Raw genomic sequence first — 23,027 nt, 5'->3', positions numbered from 1 at the left:
TTAAGCAGGAAATATTTCCAAAATGAGCATTTCTAAACTTCACAAGCTCTCTCAGAAACTGCTTGCTAGCTTTTGCTGTGCTTTAAAAGCATGCAGACCAAGAAGGTCTTCCTCACTAATTCTGGAAATTTCAGAGATGCGTGGAAACAAACTAGTTAGGAACTATTACATGAAATTAGATGAAATTTTGCAAGACAAAGTTTAAAATCAAAACCAGAAAATCTTTTCCAGAAACAAACAAACAAACAAACCCATCAGCTTAGTAAATGAAGTCCTCTTGACTTAGTTCATCTTGACTAAGATCAGAGACTTGAATATTAACCTCCCACAGCTTTATGTACTTGATGAGACTCATGTTCTTCTTCTCCCTCTTTTAAACACAAACACAAGTACAGGCACACAGAGATTCAAAAAGTTTTATGTTAATCTTTGTGGAGGATAAAGATTAATTCTCACAGAGGATGAAGAAAAAATAATATTCTACAAAGAGGGGAAGGCAATTCAGAAGTCAATGACTTAGCTCCACTAAGTCAATGACACCTTCAATTGCTCAGAAAATGCTACCCTTTGAATACTGTTGTCTTGCCCAGACTTTTTTTCACCTTTGAAAGGAAAACACAGCAAACAGAAGGTGTTGGAAACATCACACCTATGAAATGTTAATGGAAGCGATAACATTGCATTTCTAATATATTTTTTTGTAAAAAGTATGGTATTTAAGATGCTATAAATATATTCATTGAGAGTCAAAATTCACTTGTACTGCAGTGGAATGACACATTTAAGACAAGCAGGATGGATTGAATCTTCCTGTTTTTCTATCTTACCTTGACAGAGCTGCTGTTTACTTTCATTTGCTCTATTACTAGTGTTAGTGTTCCTGCTTGTGAAGCATCTCAAATTTGAAGACATTTGGTAGAAACAACTTTTAACAAAGCTGTTTATCTTTCTTTCCCAATCAGGAGTAACATCATTATTGGTTTCATTTCTTAATAGGGAAACTGTATTGGTAGTCTCATTAGCAAAATTGTTTTAGTAAGACAACAAAATAATGCTAGATTCTACTCTTTATAGCTTGTGATTAGAAAAAAAAAACAAATCACTTCTCACAAGCAATTTATAGATCTTCAGTCTCAAAACAGACAGGAAATAAATTATAATAGAAGGATAAGCTTAGGATGGTGTTTATAAGTTTGATCTTCTAGACGGGAAAAAATAATAACAGTAACTGATGGCATTGAACATTAATAGATAAACTCAGTATGCTTGATATACTCCATACTAATATGAGACTTCTGTACATTGTACTAATACTACTGTGCCTGATGTTCTTATTTGCTCACATCATCTAACAGCACACAAAATCTTGAAGTATCTAGCCTTACAACCTTCCTAGATGGGAAAGATGTTATCCCTGTTTTACAGGCAAGAAATTAATGTGCAGAAGCTGTCTTGTCTGAAATCCTGGAAAAAGTTATCAACCTTCAGAAATAAAAAAACACAAACCTGGTTCTGCTTTTCCTAACCTTTGTATCCGTCTTAATTCAAACCCAAATAGTATAAAGATAATAAAAGTCTAAATTCTAAGCATTCACGTAACTCATAGAAATAGTACCCCCTGGTATCAAAAGCAGCAGGAAACACAAAAGCTGTAGGTGCACAATATTCTTCTGAGAAATCTCTTATCTTTAAAGGCTTACCTCAGTCTAAATAAGATTAATTTGTTTACTGTCAAAGAGTCTTAACAACCTTACCCTTTACTCTTTCCTTAGATTGGAAGACCAAAACATGCAAAAGGCTAGGCAGATAATTGCTGAAATCCCCAGCTTTGTTCAATAATGATTTATTTTTATATGCTTTCAAGGACTTTCCCATCCTTTGTGGAGCCCAGAATTGCACACAATATTAAAGATGAGGCCACACCAATGCTAAATAGAGTGGGAAAATCACCATTTTTGAATGGCTGGGTCAACGTTGAATTGTAAAATAAACTCTAAAGCTTATTTCTTAAAGAGATGTTAGACATCTGAAGATCCTAAAAGGGATGAATAACAACAATAACAACAACAACAAAAAACAACCCACACCACGTAACAAGAAAACCCCAAAGGACAAAATCCTTTAGAAAGCTGAACAACAAAGAAAAGGTATTTCTGTGGAAATTTGTGAACAACCATACACATATGGATAAATAGATTCTAATTCTATGCAAATTCTCTGCCCACTGAACCTTACTTAAAATAGTTTCTTATTTGTACAGACAAGCAAAATAGGATTACAAGCAAGAAGAACAGATGCTCTAAGTCTAATGTAATTAAGAGCTTTAAGAAACTAATGAACTTTTAGAAGTCAAAACTGAAAAGTTTTTATTATTATCATTATTTATTCTCAGGATAAATAAACCAGTAACGTTTCTGGTTTGGAAATTTCAGTCTTCAGAGATTTCTTTAACGGTTACTTTTTTTTTTTTTAAATCACAGATAACTATCCAAAGTGTCTGTGAGGGAGTGCGTAGTCCAGGTCACAGCTGAAAATATTAATCAAGTCTTCTGGTCTTCTGCTTAAGACTACGGTAATAACTTAGCAAAGAAAGATTTTTTTTTATACCTACGTGAACAGGATGCAATTAGAACAGGCGTCTAGAATGAAACTTTTGCTGCTGAGGACCTAATGTTCATACTACTTATGTTTTTTGAGGTGGGGTAGGTCAGCATATTCCAGTTAACTTTTGCACAAATGGAGTAGAGTTTGCATGTGCCAGACCATGCCATAATGTGTACCAAAGGAGAGTAATAGAAGAGCCACAGGAGATGCATTTCAAAAGTACACCTCTTGATGCAAACTGAAATGCTATATGGGATGATATGGATTAGATAATATTCTGTTTTAAAGAGCTAGAATCACACTTGAAAAGAACCGCAAGATAAACACTAAATTTTGAGATATTATATGTGCCCTGCTACAGGAAAGTAGTAATTCACTGCCATTTATATTCAAGAGTAAATGTTTACCTGACCTGTTAGAAATAATTAAAAAAATAATAAAATCTTCTATTTCATTTTTAAATTACTATTTAAATACTACAACAAAACTATAAAAATCACAGATGTCAGAACATCAGAATAAGGGTGGAAGTGTCTATTGACCTTCATATAACTAAAATGGGAAACATTCATATGCTTAATACTTTTAATTATTTAATCTAGGATTAGTCTGCTAAAATTGATGTGAAAGCAAGTTTTGTTAATGAGTTGAAATTTGACCCAAGTGTGCAACTGAATGTCTCTTATTTTTTCAGACAGAAATCCACACAGAAGAAATTGATAATCTCAGATGGTTTGTAACAAGTGTCTCATAAAGGATAACCGCCATCATTGCCATAAGAGAACTGAAGGGCTTTTGGACTCTTCCCAGACAGGAAGGTCTTTTTAGGCTAGAGTAGAGGCATATTTTAGATTCCAGTTTGGAATCACACACAGGTAAGGCTTGGTTTGTGTTTATTTACTTCAGTTCCTGTGTTTGTTCCACATTAGTACTCAGTTTATTAAATAGGAGTAATTTTAGAAGCAAGGGTATATTATGCTGGATGTATCTGCAACTCCTTTTGAAATATGCAGCATACCTTGTGATCCTGACCCAACTGTCATGCATATCAGATAGCTGTTCTCTGTCCTAAGGTGTTTCTTGTGTAGAAATTGAGATACATGGGAGATAAGGAGGTGGTTGGTGCCCACCTGGTTCTTACTGCACTAAGAGAGAGGGATATGGATGAAACACACAGCCTCTAAACTGAAGACCGTAGAGATCCATTAATATGGTTGTACACAGATACTGTCATCTGAATGGTAAACTATAGGTGAAAATCAGATTTATTCCTGTTATTGTTCCTGTTATTTATGCACATGACAAAAAGTTCTACATAGTAGTAGTTATTGATTTAGGCTACTGAATTCACACAAAGCATCTATGCCATGCTCACCAGGTGTCTCTTCCAATATTTTGACTGGCAATTACACCAAATTGGTGAAATCCACAGTTAAAATCCCAGACAAATAAACAGCAGAAACCTTAGAAAGGTACAGAAAAAATAAGCCAGAAATACAGAGATACTAGCACTGATTGTATTTGTAGACTGAAATAGTTTTCTTAATGCTCCTCTACTACTGCAAAGAGTAGTTGATAAAGGCCTTGAAACTAAGAACAAAGTACAAAGTTAAGAAAAAATGTAGTTTTCCATTTGGGAGAGTATAAACATGTCCTTTAGCATACTCTACTGAAAACAGTTCAGATGTTCATATTAATTTTCTGTTTGTTTTGTGTACGTAAAAACTTCTGAAGCATTTCAAGCTATTCTTTTTCAACTAATGGGAGGAAAACTTGGAGAAAAAGAAATGAACGGCAAGTTCCACAGTTAAGGACAAATACTACTTACCCCTAACATACTGTTTATTTTTTTTTCCATGCATTTAACTTCATTTCTTCCTACTACTCAATCAACACCCATTAATGTAAGACAAAGATGAAACACTTTGTCCTTGTATCAGCAGCTTTCAGGTAGTCCCTTTGCCTCACCTGTGCAATACAGGAGTTCTACCAATTTGTACACTGACATACAATTTTCCTCACCAAAAACAACATTATATTGCCCTTATTGATGTTAATTAATCAAGCTACTCCAAAAATTAGTATCCTAATTCAATGCGAATCAGTGTTGTAAAACACTGGCACGTACTACTGGAGTATATCTTACCAACAGAAGAGCACCTGCATCCTAAGAGAATGTGCTGTAGTATCCCGGATTTAGATAGTTGTAGTGATATTTTTGCTAAAATATTTCTAAAACCTGATTTTCTACTTGTAGAACATACAGTACATGCTCCCACAAAAAAAAAAAAAAAGGAAAAGATCCCCTTTCCAAGTTTTCTGCGTCAAGTGTTTTGGATCAGCCTGCCAGGAGCAGGCATTCCAAATTGCCTACATTTTATTAAAATGACAAGACAAGTATCAAGGACTTGTCTTTAGGGATTCTGTAGTTATCTATCTTACTCAGAGACACCACAGATTTGATTTACAGGAAGATTCCGAGCTGATGTTTCTCCATTCCAATGGAGAAACTCAGAGACAAAAATAAACTTTGCCCAAACCATTTTAAGAGATCTTTTATTTATGTCTTGATTCTAGCAAGAGAAAAAAAATATTTTTCTACTCATTCTATCCTCTTAGTATAAACTTCAGTTTTCCTTTCTGCTAAAAATTACTGTGGCAGTTTTCATGTAGATCACTATTGGAGTGCCAAGTTTAGTATCAACGGAGATTTCACTTTTACTAACGAAGATGACATACAATAACTTCGTGTTTTTAAAAATTAATTAGGCTCCAGACCAGCAAACATTTCACCATCACTAGCCTACACCCATGCTACTGCAATTATCATTCATACTTGCAAAGACTTCTGCAAGAGCATACTGTAGTAGCTGTTGGCAGAATTGTGCACGACAGATTGCCACCCTAAATTAACAAACCTTGTGAACTGCAGTTACTTTCTTAGCAGAATGACTGATTTGAATTCAGCTGAAGAAACAAATGAGCCTCTGGCTGAAGCCCAAGAGCCAACTTTACTGTAAATCCCCAGATGTTTCTTGTACAATCTTAATGCTGAAACCGTAATTACCAATTCCAGTACAGGATGCTAACTTGCTCAGCTGCTTCTATTATAAGACTTCTGCTTTCCTTGTGAGTTTTCTTTACCCCAATCCCACTCATAAATTCTAAAATTCTAACATCTATTTTCTAAAGTTCTTTCCAGTATTTATTTATTACTGAATTTCTAAAAAAAATTCTTGCCCTTAGTTTATCTCATATGTCAATGCACTAGTTTTTGTTTGCTTGTTTAGTTTGAGATCTTTTCTATAACTTGAGATATATCCTTGAAACATACCTAGTTACAACCCTATTTTATTTATTTATTTATTGGTTAGGTTTAATTCTAAGCTTTTTCAAATAAAGCACAGTCTGATCACTGCTGAGTTTTTAAAGTCTATTTTATTATAAAAAGGGATCATACATATATGGGCTAGGGTGTATATTGTTGCTATAGCTGACTTTTTAAAATGTAATACAGGTAACAACATTATGCTTTCTTTTCTAGAGCACAACCTTTGTAATGAAAAGATGCAAAATTGTTTTGGTTTGTCCAATTAGTATCATGAAAATGCTCTTCAAGCCAGTAATATTTTCAAGTAATCTTAGTACTATTTGTTATCTCTTCTGGATGCAGGGCAGTGTCAAAACACTATACCTCTTCTGAAGTAACCAGCGCTTCCATTTTACTTATTTAAATAATAAATTCAGAACTGCTTTTGAGTAACAATCTTAGGAAAGATTTCAAGGCATAATGCATAAGATGATGAAAAGTGGGACATACATGTTTTACATCTAAAAAGAAAAATTATTACTCCATCAACTTTTTTTTTTAAAGATGGATTGAATTAACAAGATACTGATATTACTGCTATATTTCTTGCACTGCCTACCATAAGGAAAAGGGGAAACAATTTTTGATTTAAAATGTTAGTTGCACTTGCAAATATTTTAGTAATTCTTTATTACTTTATTAAAAAAAAAGTAGTACTGGTACTAATTTATCTTCCATACTTTATTTTAATTTGATACTCCCTCTTTATAGGTAATGAATGCTGCAGTCACACTGCTTCCTAAAATGGATGGCAGCTTAACAGTTTTTCTGAGAAATTGATTTGGCAACATTAAAAAAAACACAAAACAAAAAAAACAAGTCATCTAGGTAGGGATTTCAGAAGTATAGAAGGAGTCTGAAGTTTAAATCACAGTATGAGATGGATGGGAACCTCCTTCATGGAGTAGTAAAAAATAAACAAATATACTCTGTAAGAGCATTCTCAAAGCAGAAAATTTCATTGCTGGTGACAAGTTGTTTCAGAAACTGGAGGTTTATACCATGATCTGTTTCTTATTACAAGAAAAGATTGTATAGTATAAACTCAAAAAGCATACTTAGTATCTTGAATAAAGGCTCCAATTCTTAAGACTGACCAGTAATTTTAAAGCATTGTGCATAAATATATAAGATGTGCCTGCACATATGTAGGGGAAAAAAAAAGAAAAAGAAAAAAAAAGGAAAATGAATGAATCTTGTAGATTTTGAAAGCAGTAAAAAACAACTTGGTTCTCACTGAATAGTGAGAAAACAAAAAGCTCTCTCCGGGAGATAGACAGTATTATAAACACCATTCTTGTGATGTCTGCCAGTAGTAGTCAGCTATCAGAGGCTGTGGAGGAAAAAGCACTTCATTCCTGTAAGAGAGGAACAGTGTCCTAATCAGGGAATGTCACAGTAGATGTGATGATTACACTACAACTTGTACTCAGAATTTCACTACAAGTAGTCAAAGAAAGACACATTCTCATTTTCTCCATCTTAAACTTCCAAATACTCGTTAATTTTCTCTATTATCATGTAGTGGGCAGTGTAGCAGAATACATTGTATTTCTCAACTGAAAACGTTCCAGGTCCAGGTCATTAATGAAGAAATTAAACACTGCTGGCCCCAGTATCAATGCCAGGAGTACACCACAAGTGACTGGCCTCCATTTGAGCTTTTTGCCGCTAAGCACAACCTTTCAAGCCTAGCAATTCAGTTTCCAGCCTCCCTCGCTATCCTCTTATTTGATGTGTACTTCATCCCTAGAGGATGTGATAGGAGACAGGGTCAAAAGCCTTGTTAAAGGCAATATAATCAACATTAACTGTTCTCATCCACCACACTCATTGCTGTAGAAAGCTTGTTGTAGGAAGCTGTCAGGTTGGTCAGGTATGATTTCTCCTTCATAACTCCATGCTGACAGCTCCCAACAGTATTAGATGCACAGTTTTATTTCAGAGCGCTTTGTTGTTAACACACCAAGTCTTTGAATGTGAGTTAAGTCTCCTCCTAACTTGAAAAGCACACTGCTTACAATGATCTTTGGAAAAAATTTGTCTTTGCCTACCAAAAGACTACAAATAAGGGCACAGCATGACTTGTAAGAAATTCAGTAGTCCCCACACCAGGGCTAACAGATGGCAGTATTTTGGGGGAAATAAATTATGTACTTTGTACTTAATGGCTTACAAGGATGTTTTTTCCCCTAACATCTATTCCCCCCCCCCACGCCTTTTATTTTTTTATTTTTTATTTTTTAAAATCATCTGTGCATCTATAGTTCTAGGGTTTCTGCAGAGGAACAAAAAAAAGGATTACCTGAAGTTTATAAAATGACATGGGAAGGATAAATATTGTTTCCCCCTAGACACATGCATAAATACCTGCATAAAGAGATAAAGATGTATTTTTTTCTTCTTTTCCAGTCTTTTACAAGACATCTGCTTTTTATATTCCTAGTTTGAATCATACTGTCTATGGAAATACTAATAGTAATTGTACTCATTTTAAATATGAATTATTTTTAAGGAATTGCTTAGCCTCTGTAAATTCCAATGTTATTACTTTGAAGTGTGTTTTTATTTTATTTTTTTTTGGGGGGGCGGGGGGGGGTAGAGGAGGGAGACACATGACAACAACAACAAAAAACAACCAAGAAGTCATTTCTCAGTTTCAGAAGCCCTACAGAGTTAAAACAGCTCAAAGCAAAATCAGTTTGAATGACTGTTAGGATCAGACACAGGATATGATGATCACCAAACTGAAATATTGCAGAGTTTCAGTGAAATTTTCCCCAGTGGAACATAGATTCATTACACCAAGGAAGTACTTTAAAACTGAAGATGCAATTGATACCAAAAACAATAACACCACCAAGAAAAACAAACAAACAAAAAGCAACAGTTTCTACTTAATTAACTTCCCACTTCTGTCTGAAGAATTGCTCCCAAATCAAAATCAGTTCTTCAAGGTGGTATACAATTTGGTAGATACAGTCACTCTTGACTTTATTCATGAGTTGTAATCAATGAAAATAAAGAGCTTGGGTAATATTAAGTCAGAATTTTCAGTATAACAAGCAGACATTCTCCTTCAATGAACAACAAATCACAGTAATAAAAAGAGGACTCCAGGCTGACATGAAAGAATGATGTGTTCAAAAGACAGACTTGCACAATTGGATGACCCCCAGACAGGTTTCAGTGAAGTATAGCAAATCAAGGGCAAAATCATGAATCATGAAGGTCTTACCAGCTGTCAGTGAAGAGTGAGTACAGCCAACTTAATTTCAGAGTGGCAGTCCCTACAGAGACCACCAACAAATATGAGTGACTTGTCCCTTGGCAAAGCTTGTGATTAAAGAAACCCTTATATCTTGTTCATAGCCAATAAACTGACACTGTGTTTTCAGTACATTGGAACTACATCATGTTGAGAGCCAAAGTGAGTTAAGGAGCCCTTTATGCCATAATAATGACTTTATTTTCAGTGACAGGTGTGTGATCCCAAGGGCAATGCTGAAGAGTAGGTATCAAAAAAAAAAATAGAACGGGGAAGCATTTCAGATTTTATCAGAGATGTGTGACATTTAACTGCAGAAACAAGCATTGCACTTCATACTGGTGGCAGATTCTTAGGTATCTTTGAGATTTTTTGATGGTGGTCAGCAACATCTCCTAATTGGGGTTTCCCTGATATCTATATATCTCAGTAGTAGTAGGGCTGCAGGACTCAAACTACTTTTACTGCATGGCAACAGAGCATCTGATAGAGCAGAAGAGAGGCTATATATAGTTAAAAAAAAAAAAAAAGCCTTGATTTTTCAGAGGAATATGCTCGGGCACAGGCTGGGGGAACCTGTTCCTCCTCTTGAAACCCCAAATCAACAAATACAAGGTCCTTGCAGGACTTCACAACAGATTATGAACATCTTTTCCAGCTTGACAATTTAACCAAACTGAACTTAACACTAGCTAGTCCTCTAGACCAGAAGGTGATGACAAGCACCATGAGATATGCAATGTTTAACATGCTATTATCTTTGAAGTTTTGCAGATAATTCTGATGACTGCAAAACCAGAAACATCAGACTCCTATTCAGGAAGAACAAGATGGGTGACTTGGGTAACTATAGCCCAGACAGCCTCACCTCAGTTAAGGGAAAGACTATGGAGAAGATCCCCTGAAAATCACTACAAAGCAAAGGAAAACAAGGTGTTTGGGAAAAAACAAATGTGTAACAAGATGACTGGCTCAATAGACCATTGTCTTTCCTCAGCTTCAGCAAGGCTTTTGATGCGATCTCCTAAAATGCTTCTTTGTAACCACATTGGAGAGAAGCTCAGAGTCAAAAGCAAAGTCCTGTACCGGGGATAGAATAACTTATGTACGTATACAGGCTGAGGACCAAAGCAGCTTTATAGCAAAGGATCTTGAAGAGAAGGTGGGGTGGGAGTGCTGGTGAACAAATTAAATACAAACCATTAGTGGAACACCTGTGGCAATGAAGATTAATGGCATTTTGAGCTACATTAGACACAGCATAGCCAGCAGGTAGAGGGAAGTGATTATTCTCCTCTACATGATTTTTGTGAGAAAGTATCTGGAGCTCCCTTCAGTCTAGGCTTGTACAATCTGGAAAGAAAAAGAATGCTGGAGCACCTTTCCTATGAAGACAGGCTGAGGGAGACAGGGTTGTTCAGCCTGGAGAACAGAAGGCTTCTAGCATTTCTAATACCCCCCAAAATTATTAAAATATCACTTTACTTGGGATTTCTATGAACCCAACTGCAGTGAAGCCAAAAAAATTAAGTTAAAAATGTATTTCTAATTGAGCTATCAGCACAGTCAAGTTCAGTAACTCAGACATATTAACTCATGACTAGTGTAATTACATAGATAAAAAAAGAATGAGAAAGAAGCTAACAACTGTGTAACTTTTAAGAATCTTAGATAAGTCATGTATGTGTTACGCTTTTGGAAAGCAGTACTTAGTCTACAAACTACATTGATCGCCTGTTCATAATCATTTTGCTGATATTCAACTTCGACACACACTGGATGGAGTTTCAGCTAAGTTTTACAAATGCTGAATATCTTGCTAAATATTCATCTAGGATATGGCATTTTGAAATAAAGCCATCACCTCATTAGTCACAGTCATCAGAAATATTTGACTGTTTCTGTATGTATAAATCCAGCTATAGCCTGTTAAGACAGTTCAGGACATATACCCATTTAAGATGCATACGGATACTCTGGAAGAAACTTCATGGTTTCTACAGGTCAACAACTTAGCTATTAGTGAGAGCCTAAAACCAGCTGCTGAAAGGAGAAAGGTTTCCTTTGATAACCAAGTATTTTGCTCTTAAACTAACCTGAAACAGATTCAGCATTTCTGTACAGCCAGAAAGAACTGCCTTCAGGGTATCCTAAAGCAAAGAAAAACTTAGAAAATAAGTGTTAAAATATTTCAAGTCAAATAAAAGGTCTGGACAAAATATGGAAGGTGAACTTTTACTGTGACTACAGTACTCATCATCACTATGTGAGTTACAAAATCATCATTCAGTGGACAAGAGAGGCCATTAGGAAGTCAGCCCAAAGACCCGAAATTAACTCTCACATCAGAAAGAGAATTCAGGGTTCTTGCAAAGGCATCTAAGGCCCCAAAACAAACTAAAGTATGTGTTCTGTGCTGGCTGAAAGTCAAAAATGTTAGTTCAATGTTGATGGTTATGCACTGAGGGAGAGTGGAAAAAATATGAAGATATGTTAAAATAGCTTTTGTTAAGATTGCTTCAGGTTTAAAAAAAATAAATTAAAAAATCTAAATATTTATAGGGATCTTCAGATTCATGAGTGAAAATCTAGAGAATTAATACCTTAAAGTTTTGCTTTGAAGTCTCCCTAAAATTTCAACATATCTGTTGAAACATTTGTTTTTCTTAGTTACGAGAAAATCAAATATTTAAAAATATAAGACATACAGGGAGTTCTCAGAGTTTTGTGTGTTTGGTTAGTTTATATTCATTCCATGTTTCTCATTTAATAGATTTTTTCTAATGACTTTTAACTAAATCATTAAATTGTTTTCTCTAGGGGTATATGTTGAAAACAAACTCAGGAAACAACTTTTAACCTTGTTAATTTGTATTGAAAAAAAAAAAAAACAAACACCAAACAGTACTCCACTAGTACGCCCCTAGTTTGATGGGCAATAAATTACTTGCCTTATTTGTAAGGGAGACTATTTAACAAAGAGAAAATTTGATTTTCTTCAACATTTAAGTACCGTATGTGTGAATGAAAAAGATCAGTGAAGCCAAGAATGCATTCTGAAGAGTGCACCATGAATTGCTTTTGTTGCTTCCGTTCACAAATGCAGCAGCATGGATCCATTAGCAGGATGATAAAGAAATTCAATACTGAAGAACAGAAATATTGTAGTAATTCAGGTTATTGCATTGTGTGTTATTTGACATCATACATCTAATTAATTATCTTAGAACTTAGTTTGCATTGTTTCTTTGCACCAGACCAATGCAAGAGACATAAAAATGGAAAATACAACACTGCCTTAATGTCTGCTTTCAGCCTGGTAATTTGACCAGAAGTCTAGAACCAGTAAAATTCAACAACAGAGTATGTGTACTCTTGTTCCAGGGTTATAAAGAAGTCATCTCAGGATCAAATGAGCCCTTAACAACTCAGGTTCTGACATGCAGTTAAGTAATTTTTTGAAGCTACAGATTCATGTGAAAACATGAAATTTTGTGTAGAATATTTCAGTCTTTCTTTTTCATGACCCGACACACACACAAACACACTCTTGGTGTCCATAGAAAGCACAGTGGTAAAATGTAGCAGAAATGGCTAACCAAAATGACCAAGGTTAGGGAAACAGCATGCTCTGAGCAGTCTTCTAATCTGTATAAATTCTACAGCCAAAACCTGAATGTATATTCAGTTAACCACAGACATGAAGTTGTCATTACTACTTCTCTATCAAAAGTTGTATAAAGGTGGGAGATAAATCATAAAGTTAGAAATATTATAAATTATAAGTTTTGATTTATTTATTTATTTTTAAGAATTCATACATATCTGTTTTCTGGTTGACTTAACTCCAACTATTTTAGGATTTATCTTTAATATTCAGGATTTCAATGTGCATTGAGTTTACCTGGCAGGGGTTTGGAAGCAGGGGGCTGCAGGGGTGGCCTCTGTGAGCAGATCCCAGCAGCTGCCCCATGTCAGATCAGAGCCAGCTCCAGCCAGCTCCAAAGGGACTCGCTGCTGGCTAGAGCCGAGCCAGTGACCGATGCTGGTTGGGCCTCCAGGAGAGCAGATTTCAGAAAGGAAAAAAAAAAAAAATGCTGCAGAACAGCAGCTGGAAGAGAGGAGTGAGAACCAGCCCTGCAGACCCCAAGGTGGGAGGGACCCCATGTGGAGCAGGGGCAGAGTGATCGTGAAGGAGTGGCAGAGACAAAGCGTCAGGGACTGACCGCAGCCCCTATTCCCCTGTGCTGCTTGCGAGGAAGAGGTAGAAGAAGGTATATGGGGGAACATGTTTTAATTTGCTTTTAGTTTCTCAGCGTTCTAGTCTGCCAGTGAGAAGCAGTAAATTATATTATTCTCCCTATGCTGAGTCTGTTTTGCCCATGATGATAACTGTTGAGTGATCTCCCTGTCCTAATCTCAACCCTTGAGACCTTTTCATCATATTTTCTCTCCCTTTCTTTCCCTTTGAGGAGTGGGAGTGAGAGAGTGGTTGTGGTGGAGTTCAGCTGCCTGACAAGGTTAAACCAGAACACAATGAAACATTCACGAGACAAAAGGCGACCTATATACAAAGTTCAATACAGCTCTTTTGTTAAAGAGGACTTTCAGGTTTGCATTCAACCTTGCATAAACAATCCTATTTCAGGATCCAGGCATACCACAGACAAAAGCACTGATTTCAACATGTGTAGGCACATGCGAGCTTTACGTTATTATACCTAGTCACCCTTAATATCGAAACTGTGGCAACCAAGAGCTCAGTTCAGCCTAGCTACCCAACAGACTGCTCCAGGTCTCTTATCAGAAGTAGTTCACTATCAGAATCAGAAGTGAACCCTGTGCTACCAGTAAACATGTTTTATCAACTCCAAATCTAGCTAACTAAAAATTTATCAGCTCCTGTATAAGCACAAAAACTCTGCTCATACCTCTTAGTCACAACATAGCGCATCTTCTGCTGCATCCTGCTGATAACATCACTGGTCTTCCCACCTAGCTCTGCTATGTACTGTGTGGTGGGAAAGCGGTAAAGCCCTGACCTGCAGGGCCGACAGCCCTACACAAAGCTCCCGGGTGGGGCGTTCGACAAACCATGCTGCTGATGCAGAGGAAATACACCTGTTCCACAAAAACCTTATTAAACACACTACAGCTTGTCTCAGGATTTAATCGAGTGATGTCAGTCCATTGTCTCCACTCTTTTAAAGGGGAATAACTAAATCTACTTAAAGAGCAAATTCTCCTTTCAGAAAATAAATAAAACATGCATGTAAAAGACAGCAAATATAGAGTTTTAAATGTGTTTTGGATTGCATGGTACATTTTAATTCCTGTATGCATCAAACTTCAATCATTAGTACTTCTACGGAAAGAGGGGGAAGAGAGGAAGCACTCCCCACCCTCGTACCACACCCAAATCAAGTACTAACAGCTGGTGCTTTCTTCAGAGCCCACTGTCTGTATTGACCAGCTCTCTACTGACTATAATGAGAGCTCAGAAACGTGGCTCACACTTAGATTTCTACAGCACCAAGTTCAATTCTGTAAGTGACAAAAGAGCTAATGTCACATGCAGATGCCATATACCTGGAGACACTCCATGCAGAGATGCTGCAAACCTCTGCCTTAAAGCTTAACAGAGCTCCAGGGTTGTTTTCATCATTCCCTCGTGCCATTCACATTAACATACACCACAAGTTAATGAAACGTTAGCACAATAATTACTGAACAAGCTTGCAAAGGGCTGGGATATGCATCTGGGAGTGCTGAGAGATGAGAGCCAAGTCCACATACATACTACTTTTTTAGCTAGATAATGAATGCTTTAATGTTAATAGATAGGTATCAGTAGATCTGCAAAACCAAAAATGTTTTAGTTAAAATATTTTGTCTAGCTCATGATCTACTCTGTTGGTTTGAGGGCACTTAAAATCTGTTTTCATGAGCCTCACAGGACTAAAGTGACCTTATGTTAGGTTACTGTTACACCTTGGGTTCTGCTCCTTTATAGTACTTACATTTGCATGCATTTTTCTTATTTTTTTCTTTTTAACAGTTCTGAGTGAAGTTAGGACCCTACTTGAATCTGTGTGAAACAGAAATTTTCACCTTTATTTCTTAAGAACCAATGTTCCACAATATGAAGCCCTGTGCAAGCAAACATCCCAAATCATAACTCTCACGTACTGGACATGGAACAATAATAGACACCATCCACTTGTAGAAAGGAACTAGGAAAAAAGCACAAACCATGAATAATGTTCTGCAATCTCTAGGAAAAAGGTATGCTTCCCTGAAGGGTGCGGATACAGGTTATACAGCCTGGGAATTTTACAAAGATTTCACAAAGTCTACAGATTGGAATATTCGTATTAAACAAGCTCATGCTTTAGGCCTGCTTTTAAAAGGATCTGTTGTACTTGATACGAAGCTCTAACAGCAACCTTAAAGTATTTTATTTATTTAGAAATAGATAAAACACAAAATATTCTAGTTGATTTAAAGAATTCTATAACTTCAAAACTATAAAGGAAATATTAGAAGATTATATAAATTACTTTAGAGGTACTAGTGCCTTTTCATGGCAAAGTGGTCTAGGAAAAAATAATATGGCTAAAGTTCCCCTTTGTAGATGCCTTTCCTATTTCAGAAGGCAGAATCTGGTCTTATTGATTGACCTGGCAGAAGTGTTTGCTACTTAAAAAGTCATTTATGCATTTATGCATTGACTGTTTTGTTGATTGTTGGGTTTTGGTAATAGTAGATTTGTTTTTGCAGCATTCTAGTCAATATCAAAGGTATGATATTTGCATCTATTTAGAAATAAATTTATTGACTTTTTTTTTTAAATATAGATTTACCTTAGCTAGTAATGAATATTTTTAGCTACTATTGTAAAATAAACATTATACACAAGGTTTTGCAACAGATTGGATGTATGGTGAGTTGAAAAGTCAAAGAACGTATGTTTAAAAAGTGATCAAAATTCAAAATCATTGGGGAATACACTAATTAAATATTAAAGATTTTTTCATTACCTAGAACAATATTGCTTCTCTGTTAAATATTGAAAGATAGTAGTTTTACAGAAAAAAAAGGACCAAGAGACTTGCCATTCATCTCACACATCTATTAACATGAGAATGAACTAATTAAGAGAGATGGGAAACTGTCATGATCTCATTTATGAATGTACTTGAGACATTTCTTATACACATAGAAGATAGACATCAACAAATTCTAAAGGAAGAATTTTCCATAAAGGCACTTAGGGTAAATATGTTTTCATTCTTGTCAACTTTTGCTCTATGCATATTAAAGTTCTTTGTACCTGGTTGACTGAAAACCATTGTAACATTCCTCTCTGATCATAGCTTAACATTTGTATGGTAAAAAGAACTTAAGAGATTTTGATTATTTCAAAATTACTTTTACTGCATTGGAGATGTTATATATACAGCACAAATGAGTCCAAACTACTCAGTCAAAATGAACTACACTGAATTTCTGAATGCATAATATTTTGATTCTCTTTTTTCCTCTGTAATACCCTGGTTCTAAATGATAAAACAATTGCATTTAAACAATATTAAAAATGGTTTGCTTTGAAAAATTATATGATAGAGATGTTATACAGCTTAACAAGATTGCTTGTACTTAACTGGGGAAGGAGGGAAAATCACCCTAGCTAATCCTTCATTATTTCACTATATTTTGTGCACACAAACAATCTTGTATTTCTCGACTTCACATCAGATGAAGAGTCAAATGCTCCATTCACAATGCCATGGTCATTTCAAGTATAACATATACAGGCTTTAAGTCTCATTTCTTAAGGATAAGGCATTTCTTTTAATCAGGAAGGCAAGGTTGCAGGGGAAACAATGGTTTTGACGTGAAGGAAGTTTTCACTGTTAAGGTATTCTCAAAGCAAACATCTACTGATCACTAATTTAGGAGGTGTAAGAATGAAACTTTGTAGTTTGTGGCTGAAGAGACTCATTTATATTAGTTGTAAATTAAGGGGGGAAAAAAGAAAAAAAAAACACCTACCTTTCGGGAATTGATTTCTTTCACGTATAGTGGAAGTAGAAATTCAGATATTCCTTCAAGTCGTATTCCTTTTTTAGTGACTCTCAAATTTCCCATTCCATCCTACAATCAATAATATATATACATTTCACTTTATGAAATAACCTTATCCAGAACAAGGTAAAAGGAATACAGTATCTGACCTAATATAAAGTAATGAGTGCCAGAATACAAATGGTGAAGTGAAAGGGAACTCCCACAAAATACAGAAGAGTAAACTTGTACAGCCATATGATAACAGGAAGGACTGCCAGATTTACAAAAATGGAAAAAACAATAATGAAAGGTCTAAGTTTTATTTTATCATCAAACAATGACTCAGAAGCACATTTTTCATGAAAATAAATGCTTTTTTCATGATTAATAGCCAAAGCATAGCAAAGGTTCTGATGCTGGCAAACTCAAGTATGACTGAAGACACCTAGAGAGTCTAGGCAACCAGTTTTTAGTAAAATGGAGACAGATACAATTATACACAGAAGTCTAGTCCAATATAAGATTACCCTTTTATTATTATGTTTTTGGACCTCTGAAGATGTGCCGTACAAAAATACTCTGAACTCTCTCTCTACAATGTATTTCTTTTGCTTTTCTGAAACACTACCATCCTGTGTCTAGGAATGGAATTTCAATGGGCCTATGAAAAAGTTTACGTGAAGTCAGTTTCTGCTAAAGTTTCCACTGTCCCCAGCCCTCCTGTTCATTTTTACAGGAGCAAGACAAAATGACTTACTGGCAAAGCTTCACCTAGAACTGTGGTATTTAACTGTGCACCCTGGTGGTGAACTGCACACATTATTCCTTGGCTGGACCTAATGCAAGGGTACAAAAGTAGATCATAAGTGACCTTTATTGTGGAGGTTAAGCTAGATTTTGAATTACATCTTCTAAGCGAAGCAATTGATTATTTTTAAGACTGAATGTAATATTGTCTAAAGCAATTGATTATATGTAGTGTAGTATTAGAAAAACACTATGTTGTTGCTATACTTTGAAAAAACGTACACAGGAAAATATCCTGTAGGAAGAAAGAAAAAGGGTTCTTTTTATTAGTAGCTGCTCATGTTTACTAAAAGTGTGTTGCTGGTGAAAAGAACTTCAAAATGCTGTTTGTTTTGATCTAGATGGAAATTAAAAAAGGGCTACTGCAAAAGGCTGGATGAAACAAGGCAACTAAATGATCCAACGCTTACTAAAATATATACATATAAGAATAGCATATTCTTACTGGACAAGCAATGAAACTTGCTTGGTACTTAGGGACAGGATCACTTTGCACACTGAGAGATTCAAAACTTATTATCCCTAGAGGTCTATTGCTATATTCCTGACAGAAGGTGTGCAGCCAGTGGAATTTAACTTGATCTACTTAAATGCAAAATTAGCAAAAGTAACCTAATTGCTGATTAAATGCTTAGAAGAAATTACTAGCTCTATTGCAGCAGAACAGTGAGAACTTGCATTTCTGCGCTGCTGGCTGAATTGTGAAACTAGTAACCTCCACCTGCTGGGTGGTCCTACGCAGACGGATGGCAGTGTCCCCAGCTGCTATAGCCGAAGCTGTAAGAGGGCACTGAATTAAACACATTTATACTTTTCAAAGGTACTGTAGCCACTATAGCTATTCCCTGTCTAAAGCAAATAATGATGCCAACATGACAGGTTTTGACAGATACCACAGTATCTGAAGTAGAACTCTGATAATGTTAGTACTTTAAGAGAAGAAATAATTTGCATTTTACACAATGCAATTCAGCTGATATAATTTCCCAAACACAATGAGGACAGAGTGTGAGACTATTTTGCAAGCTATGATAAATATGTAAAGAACATACGTTCAGAAATCATGCCTTCACATGTCAGTTACGAAAGCATGAGCCTAGATGTCTGACTACACAGCCAGAAACTAGCAGAGTAATAAAATAAATACAACTTTCCAAAGTAAACAAAATATGGAATAACAAAAGCTACTGCTAAGGCTACAGAATGTTCTTGTTAAACTGTTGTGGTACCAAGAGAAATTTAGCAAATGTTTAGCAGAAAAATTTAAATTTAGCAGAAATTTAGCTCCAAGAGTCCATATAATCTTTAGCAAAGCTTATAATTGATTACGTTAAGCCAAGAACTGCTTTACTTTTGTTGGCAAAAACGCTATTGTATCAAACTATGACAACTGAATTATCAAATAATGCTCCTTAAAGAAATGATAGTTAAAAAAAAAAGATGCTTTTTTGGCTTAAAAAAATAAAATAAAATAAGAGATCTCTATAAAAATGATTTTATATAGAAAGCTTACAAATACCTGAGTTTTTATAACAGAGTGGGATATGAAACGGTGGTGGCTTTTTTTGAGAAGAAAGTAAGGTAAAGATATCATACATTGCTTTTCCATGCACAATCCGCACTAATGCCCATTAATTCCAAATTTCAACAATCCCATTTTTTATATGTGCTATAGGAATAGCATACAAAATAGTAATAGGATAAAGTAACCTGAGAAAAGACAACAGTCATGTTACGTGTTTGGAAGCGAATATATACTCAAAATGAAATAGATACCGATTTATTGATTCAGATATAAACACATTTTATAACTGAAAATTCAAATTCAATATGTTACTACATCTGGTTATGTAGAACGTCTGTAATTGCCAGCCACAAAATACTACTACTAAAGATCAGAGAACTCAATATTCCTCGCCTGAAGAGAACAAGTAGGAGAGTGTGATACTGCAGTTCAGGAATTAAAACTCTCATTGAGTCAAGAACAGAGTTCTGATAGACCCTCCAGTAGTAATTTATCATGCATCTCAAATGAAACGGATAGTCAGTAGGCACAAAAGGACTCTTATAATGTAGAGATCTTTTAAATCCAGATTCTGTCTCCAAAAGCTCACAGTCTGAAGAGGGAAGCACTGCACAAAACACGGAGAAAGGGTAAAAAAAGGTATAGTATTTAAACAAAGTACTTAAACCCAAAGTCCTAACAAATTAATACATGTTCAATGCTTGCAGGCATCATAGAGGAGACTAAATTTGAGAAGGAATCTAGATGTTATGTTTGCAGTGCTATGAAATAGCACGGATGAAACATTAAGTGTATGAATGTGTTATGCAAATGGGAAAAAGAAAAAAAAAGAGGATGAGATTATAAGAAAGGTGGCTGAAACATTGTAAACAGTGAGATACTGAAAGAGGGAAAAAGAAAACTGGATTTGCTGTGATGGTGCAAAAAACAGATAATGTGGAGGGGCAGACAGCATGATGGGGATAACTGAGAAGATAAAGACACTAGCAGACACGTTGTGGATAAAACGGAAGAGAAACATGAAAGATTAGGAGGAAGAAAAACAAAATAATTTGTATTGTGTTCACACACACACAAAAGGCTGTATTCCATAAACAGAGCTGGAGCACAATTCCAGCTGGAGTAAATTTGGTGTTTGGGCATGTGCATGGATGTATAAAGGAAAAATATAGTCAGCTACATTCCTGTAACAAATAAACAAACAAAAAACCAAACAAACAGAAAAAGGGTGGAGGCATCAGCAGTGAAAACAGAGGGGATTTTCCTGGCTTGCAAGGAAAGGTAACTGTGAATGTCAGTAACTGTAAACTGATAGCAAAATATCCAGGAAAAAACACTGTAATGGCAAAAACCTGGATTGATGGAAATATCTGTCTTCATCCATCTGCTGAAAATAATAACCAAGACTGTGTACATGACAGCCAGGAGTAGATATCATCCGGGAAGAGTTGAGGAAGAAATTACTATAGTACAGTGCAACAATGTTTGAGGGATACATATTGACTGAGGAAAAAAACCTATACAATCTGTGGGAAGGCAGTACTGACAATGAGATTTTAACTGGAAAAGCTGTTAAAAAGGAATAAAAGTCAGACTACTATGCAACCTAAGTAGAAATAGAATATCCTGAATAGATGGTGCCCTTATGATTTTTAAACATGTAAAGCACAGCCTGGATTCTTCAGCTATGAAAGTAAACTTGAAATGAAAATAAAAGTCTATATGTGCTTATATGAATAGAAAACATATCTCTCTAGACCAGCTAATAGGATCAAATGCATCTCACTTGCTCAAAAGTTGATTTTGTTCTCTGGCCTGGATAGCTATGTCACTTTTCTTTTGTACATTAATATGTCCTTCGATATCATATGAAAAAGACAGAAATCCACACGATCTGTCCTCACAGTGTATTCCAGATTAAGGTACAATCTTCCTACACTTTTTTTTAACAATACATTATGAACTGTATGTTCTGAAACATAGGATCTAACGATGCCATTTTTCTCCCTCTATGCATGCAACATTTCAAGTATTTAAGATTTTCAGGCCTGTTGAAAATCAAGTAGAATCTAATAGTTTTGATAGAAACTATGTGGTGAGAAGGATGTGAAGTCTAGACCAATCAGTATAAAAGACAAACAAACAAAAAGCAAAGCAGAAAGCCAACATCGCTAAAACTTTTGGACATGAAACATTCTTTTCTTTTTTTTGGAAGCATATTCTCTGTTTTATGATTTTCTTTAATGTTTTGTTACATCAATGTGCCAGAATGAGTCTACCAAGATTTATATGCCATCTAAACTATTTTCCAAAATAGGCAAAGTATTAAAAAGCCACAAATCACCCAAAACCTTTTAATCATCTAAGGCTGACATGGAATGTCATCTCATTTTGCAGCTCTTTTGGCTTTGAAACTCCTAACCCTTTTATCTTCACTTGCAGCTGAAGTGAAGTAATACAGCTGAAGTGAAAAGTAACACGAACGGTCTGGTGTTTTGTGGTGTTCCCACACACTGCTGCAAACCCATGAAGACAGCAGTGAAATGAAACAATTTTCTCAATGACTCTGGTAGCCAGCACAGCGCTGTCACCAAAATGAAAATTCTATGATTGAGCTAATCTGTAGTCAGACTAACATAAAGACATTTCCATCCCAATTCAAAATCAAAGCATCAATCTTTAACAAGTCGGAAAACGCTGTGCACTCCTTAAAATTCCATACATCATGTAGATAGAATAGAAGCATAAAATAGGGTCAGGAAATGGCATTTTTGTTTGGTTGTTTGTTTTTCCCACTGTAATCACTGGCAAAATTAGCAAGTAAGAGCTAGAAAGGTTTCAGGTCTATGTAGAGCTGGTTACAGAACACCAGAAACTAGTTAAAGGTAGGCAAATGGACTGGGAACATAAAACAGATGAAGAAGGTCTGTCTTTCTTCCAGAGGTAAACACTGAGATGCGGTAAATCCAGAAGCATTATTTCCTCTACTTGTCATCTTTTCCCTCTTCCTTTCTACATATGAAGTTGTTCAAGTAATATATATACTATAAATCATTTTAAACTAACTTCCAATCTGGAAAACATATTTAAACTGTACTAATCCCAGTGAGCTGAGTAGTTCATCACTTGGTTAAAACACATAGTTTATTGAGCACTATAGAAAAAAATAAAAACAAAAATAATGAAGCAATTGAATTATGTCAGCAAATGTAGAAATAGAAGATGGACCCAAGAGCAAGGTGGAAGAAACCCCCACCACCAACACCATACTGCTTCTGCTGAAGAATGAGAATGACTCATTACTATACACAGGAAGGGTGAACCAAACACCAGCATAAGGACTGGATAGCAGAAGTAGGTGTCAGTTTTAATTGTATTACTGT

At 35.5% G+C, this 23,027-nt stretch overlaps 1 protein-coding gene across 1 annotated transcript in view; it reads right to left on the bottom strand.

Annotated features, from left to right (window-relative positions):
- The window catches only part of SGCZ (sarcoglycan zeta), a 464,355-nt gene that overhangs the window by 120,766 nt on the left and 320,562 nt on the right, over positions 1 to 23,027 (bottom strand). Inside the window, exon 4 of the mRNA XM_066996283.1 lies at positions 17,298 to 17,399. Coding sequence (XP_066852384.1) covers positions 17,298 to 17,399 — 102 coding nt within the window. The remainder of the gene's footprint in view (positions 1 to 17,297; positions 17,400 to 23,027) is intronic.

Source organism: Anser cygnoides, chromosome 4 (genome assembly GCF_040182565.1).
Source record: "Anser cygnoides isolate HZ-2024a breed goose chromosome 4, Taihu_goose_T2T_genome, whole genome shotgun sequence".
Taxonomy (NCBI): domain Eukaryota; kingdom Metazoa; phylum Chordata; class Aves; order Anseriformes; family Anatidae; genus Anser; species Anser cygnoides.
The sequence above is the reverse complement of the archived record's forward strand: the minus strand, read 5'-3'. Positions and strand labels throughout refer to the sequence as shown.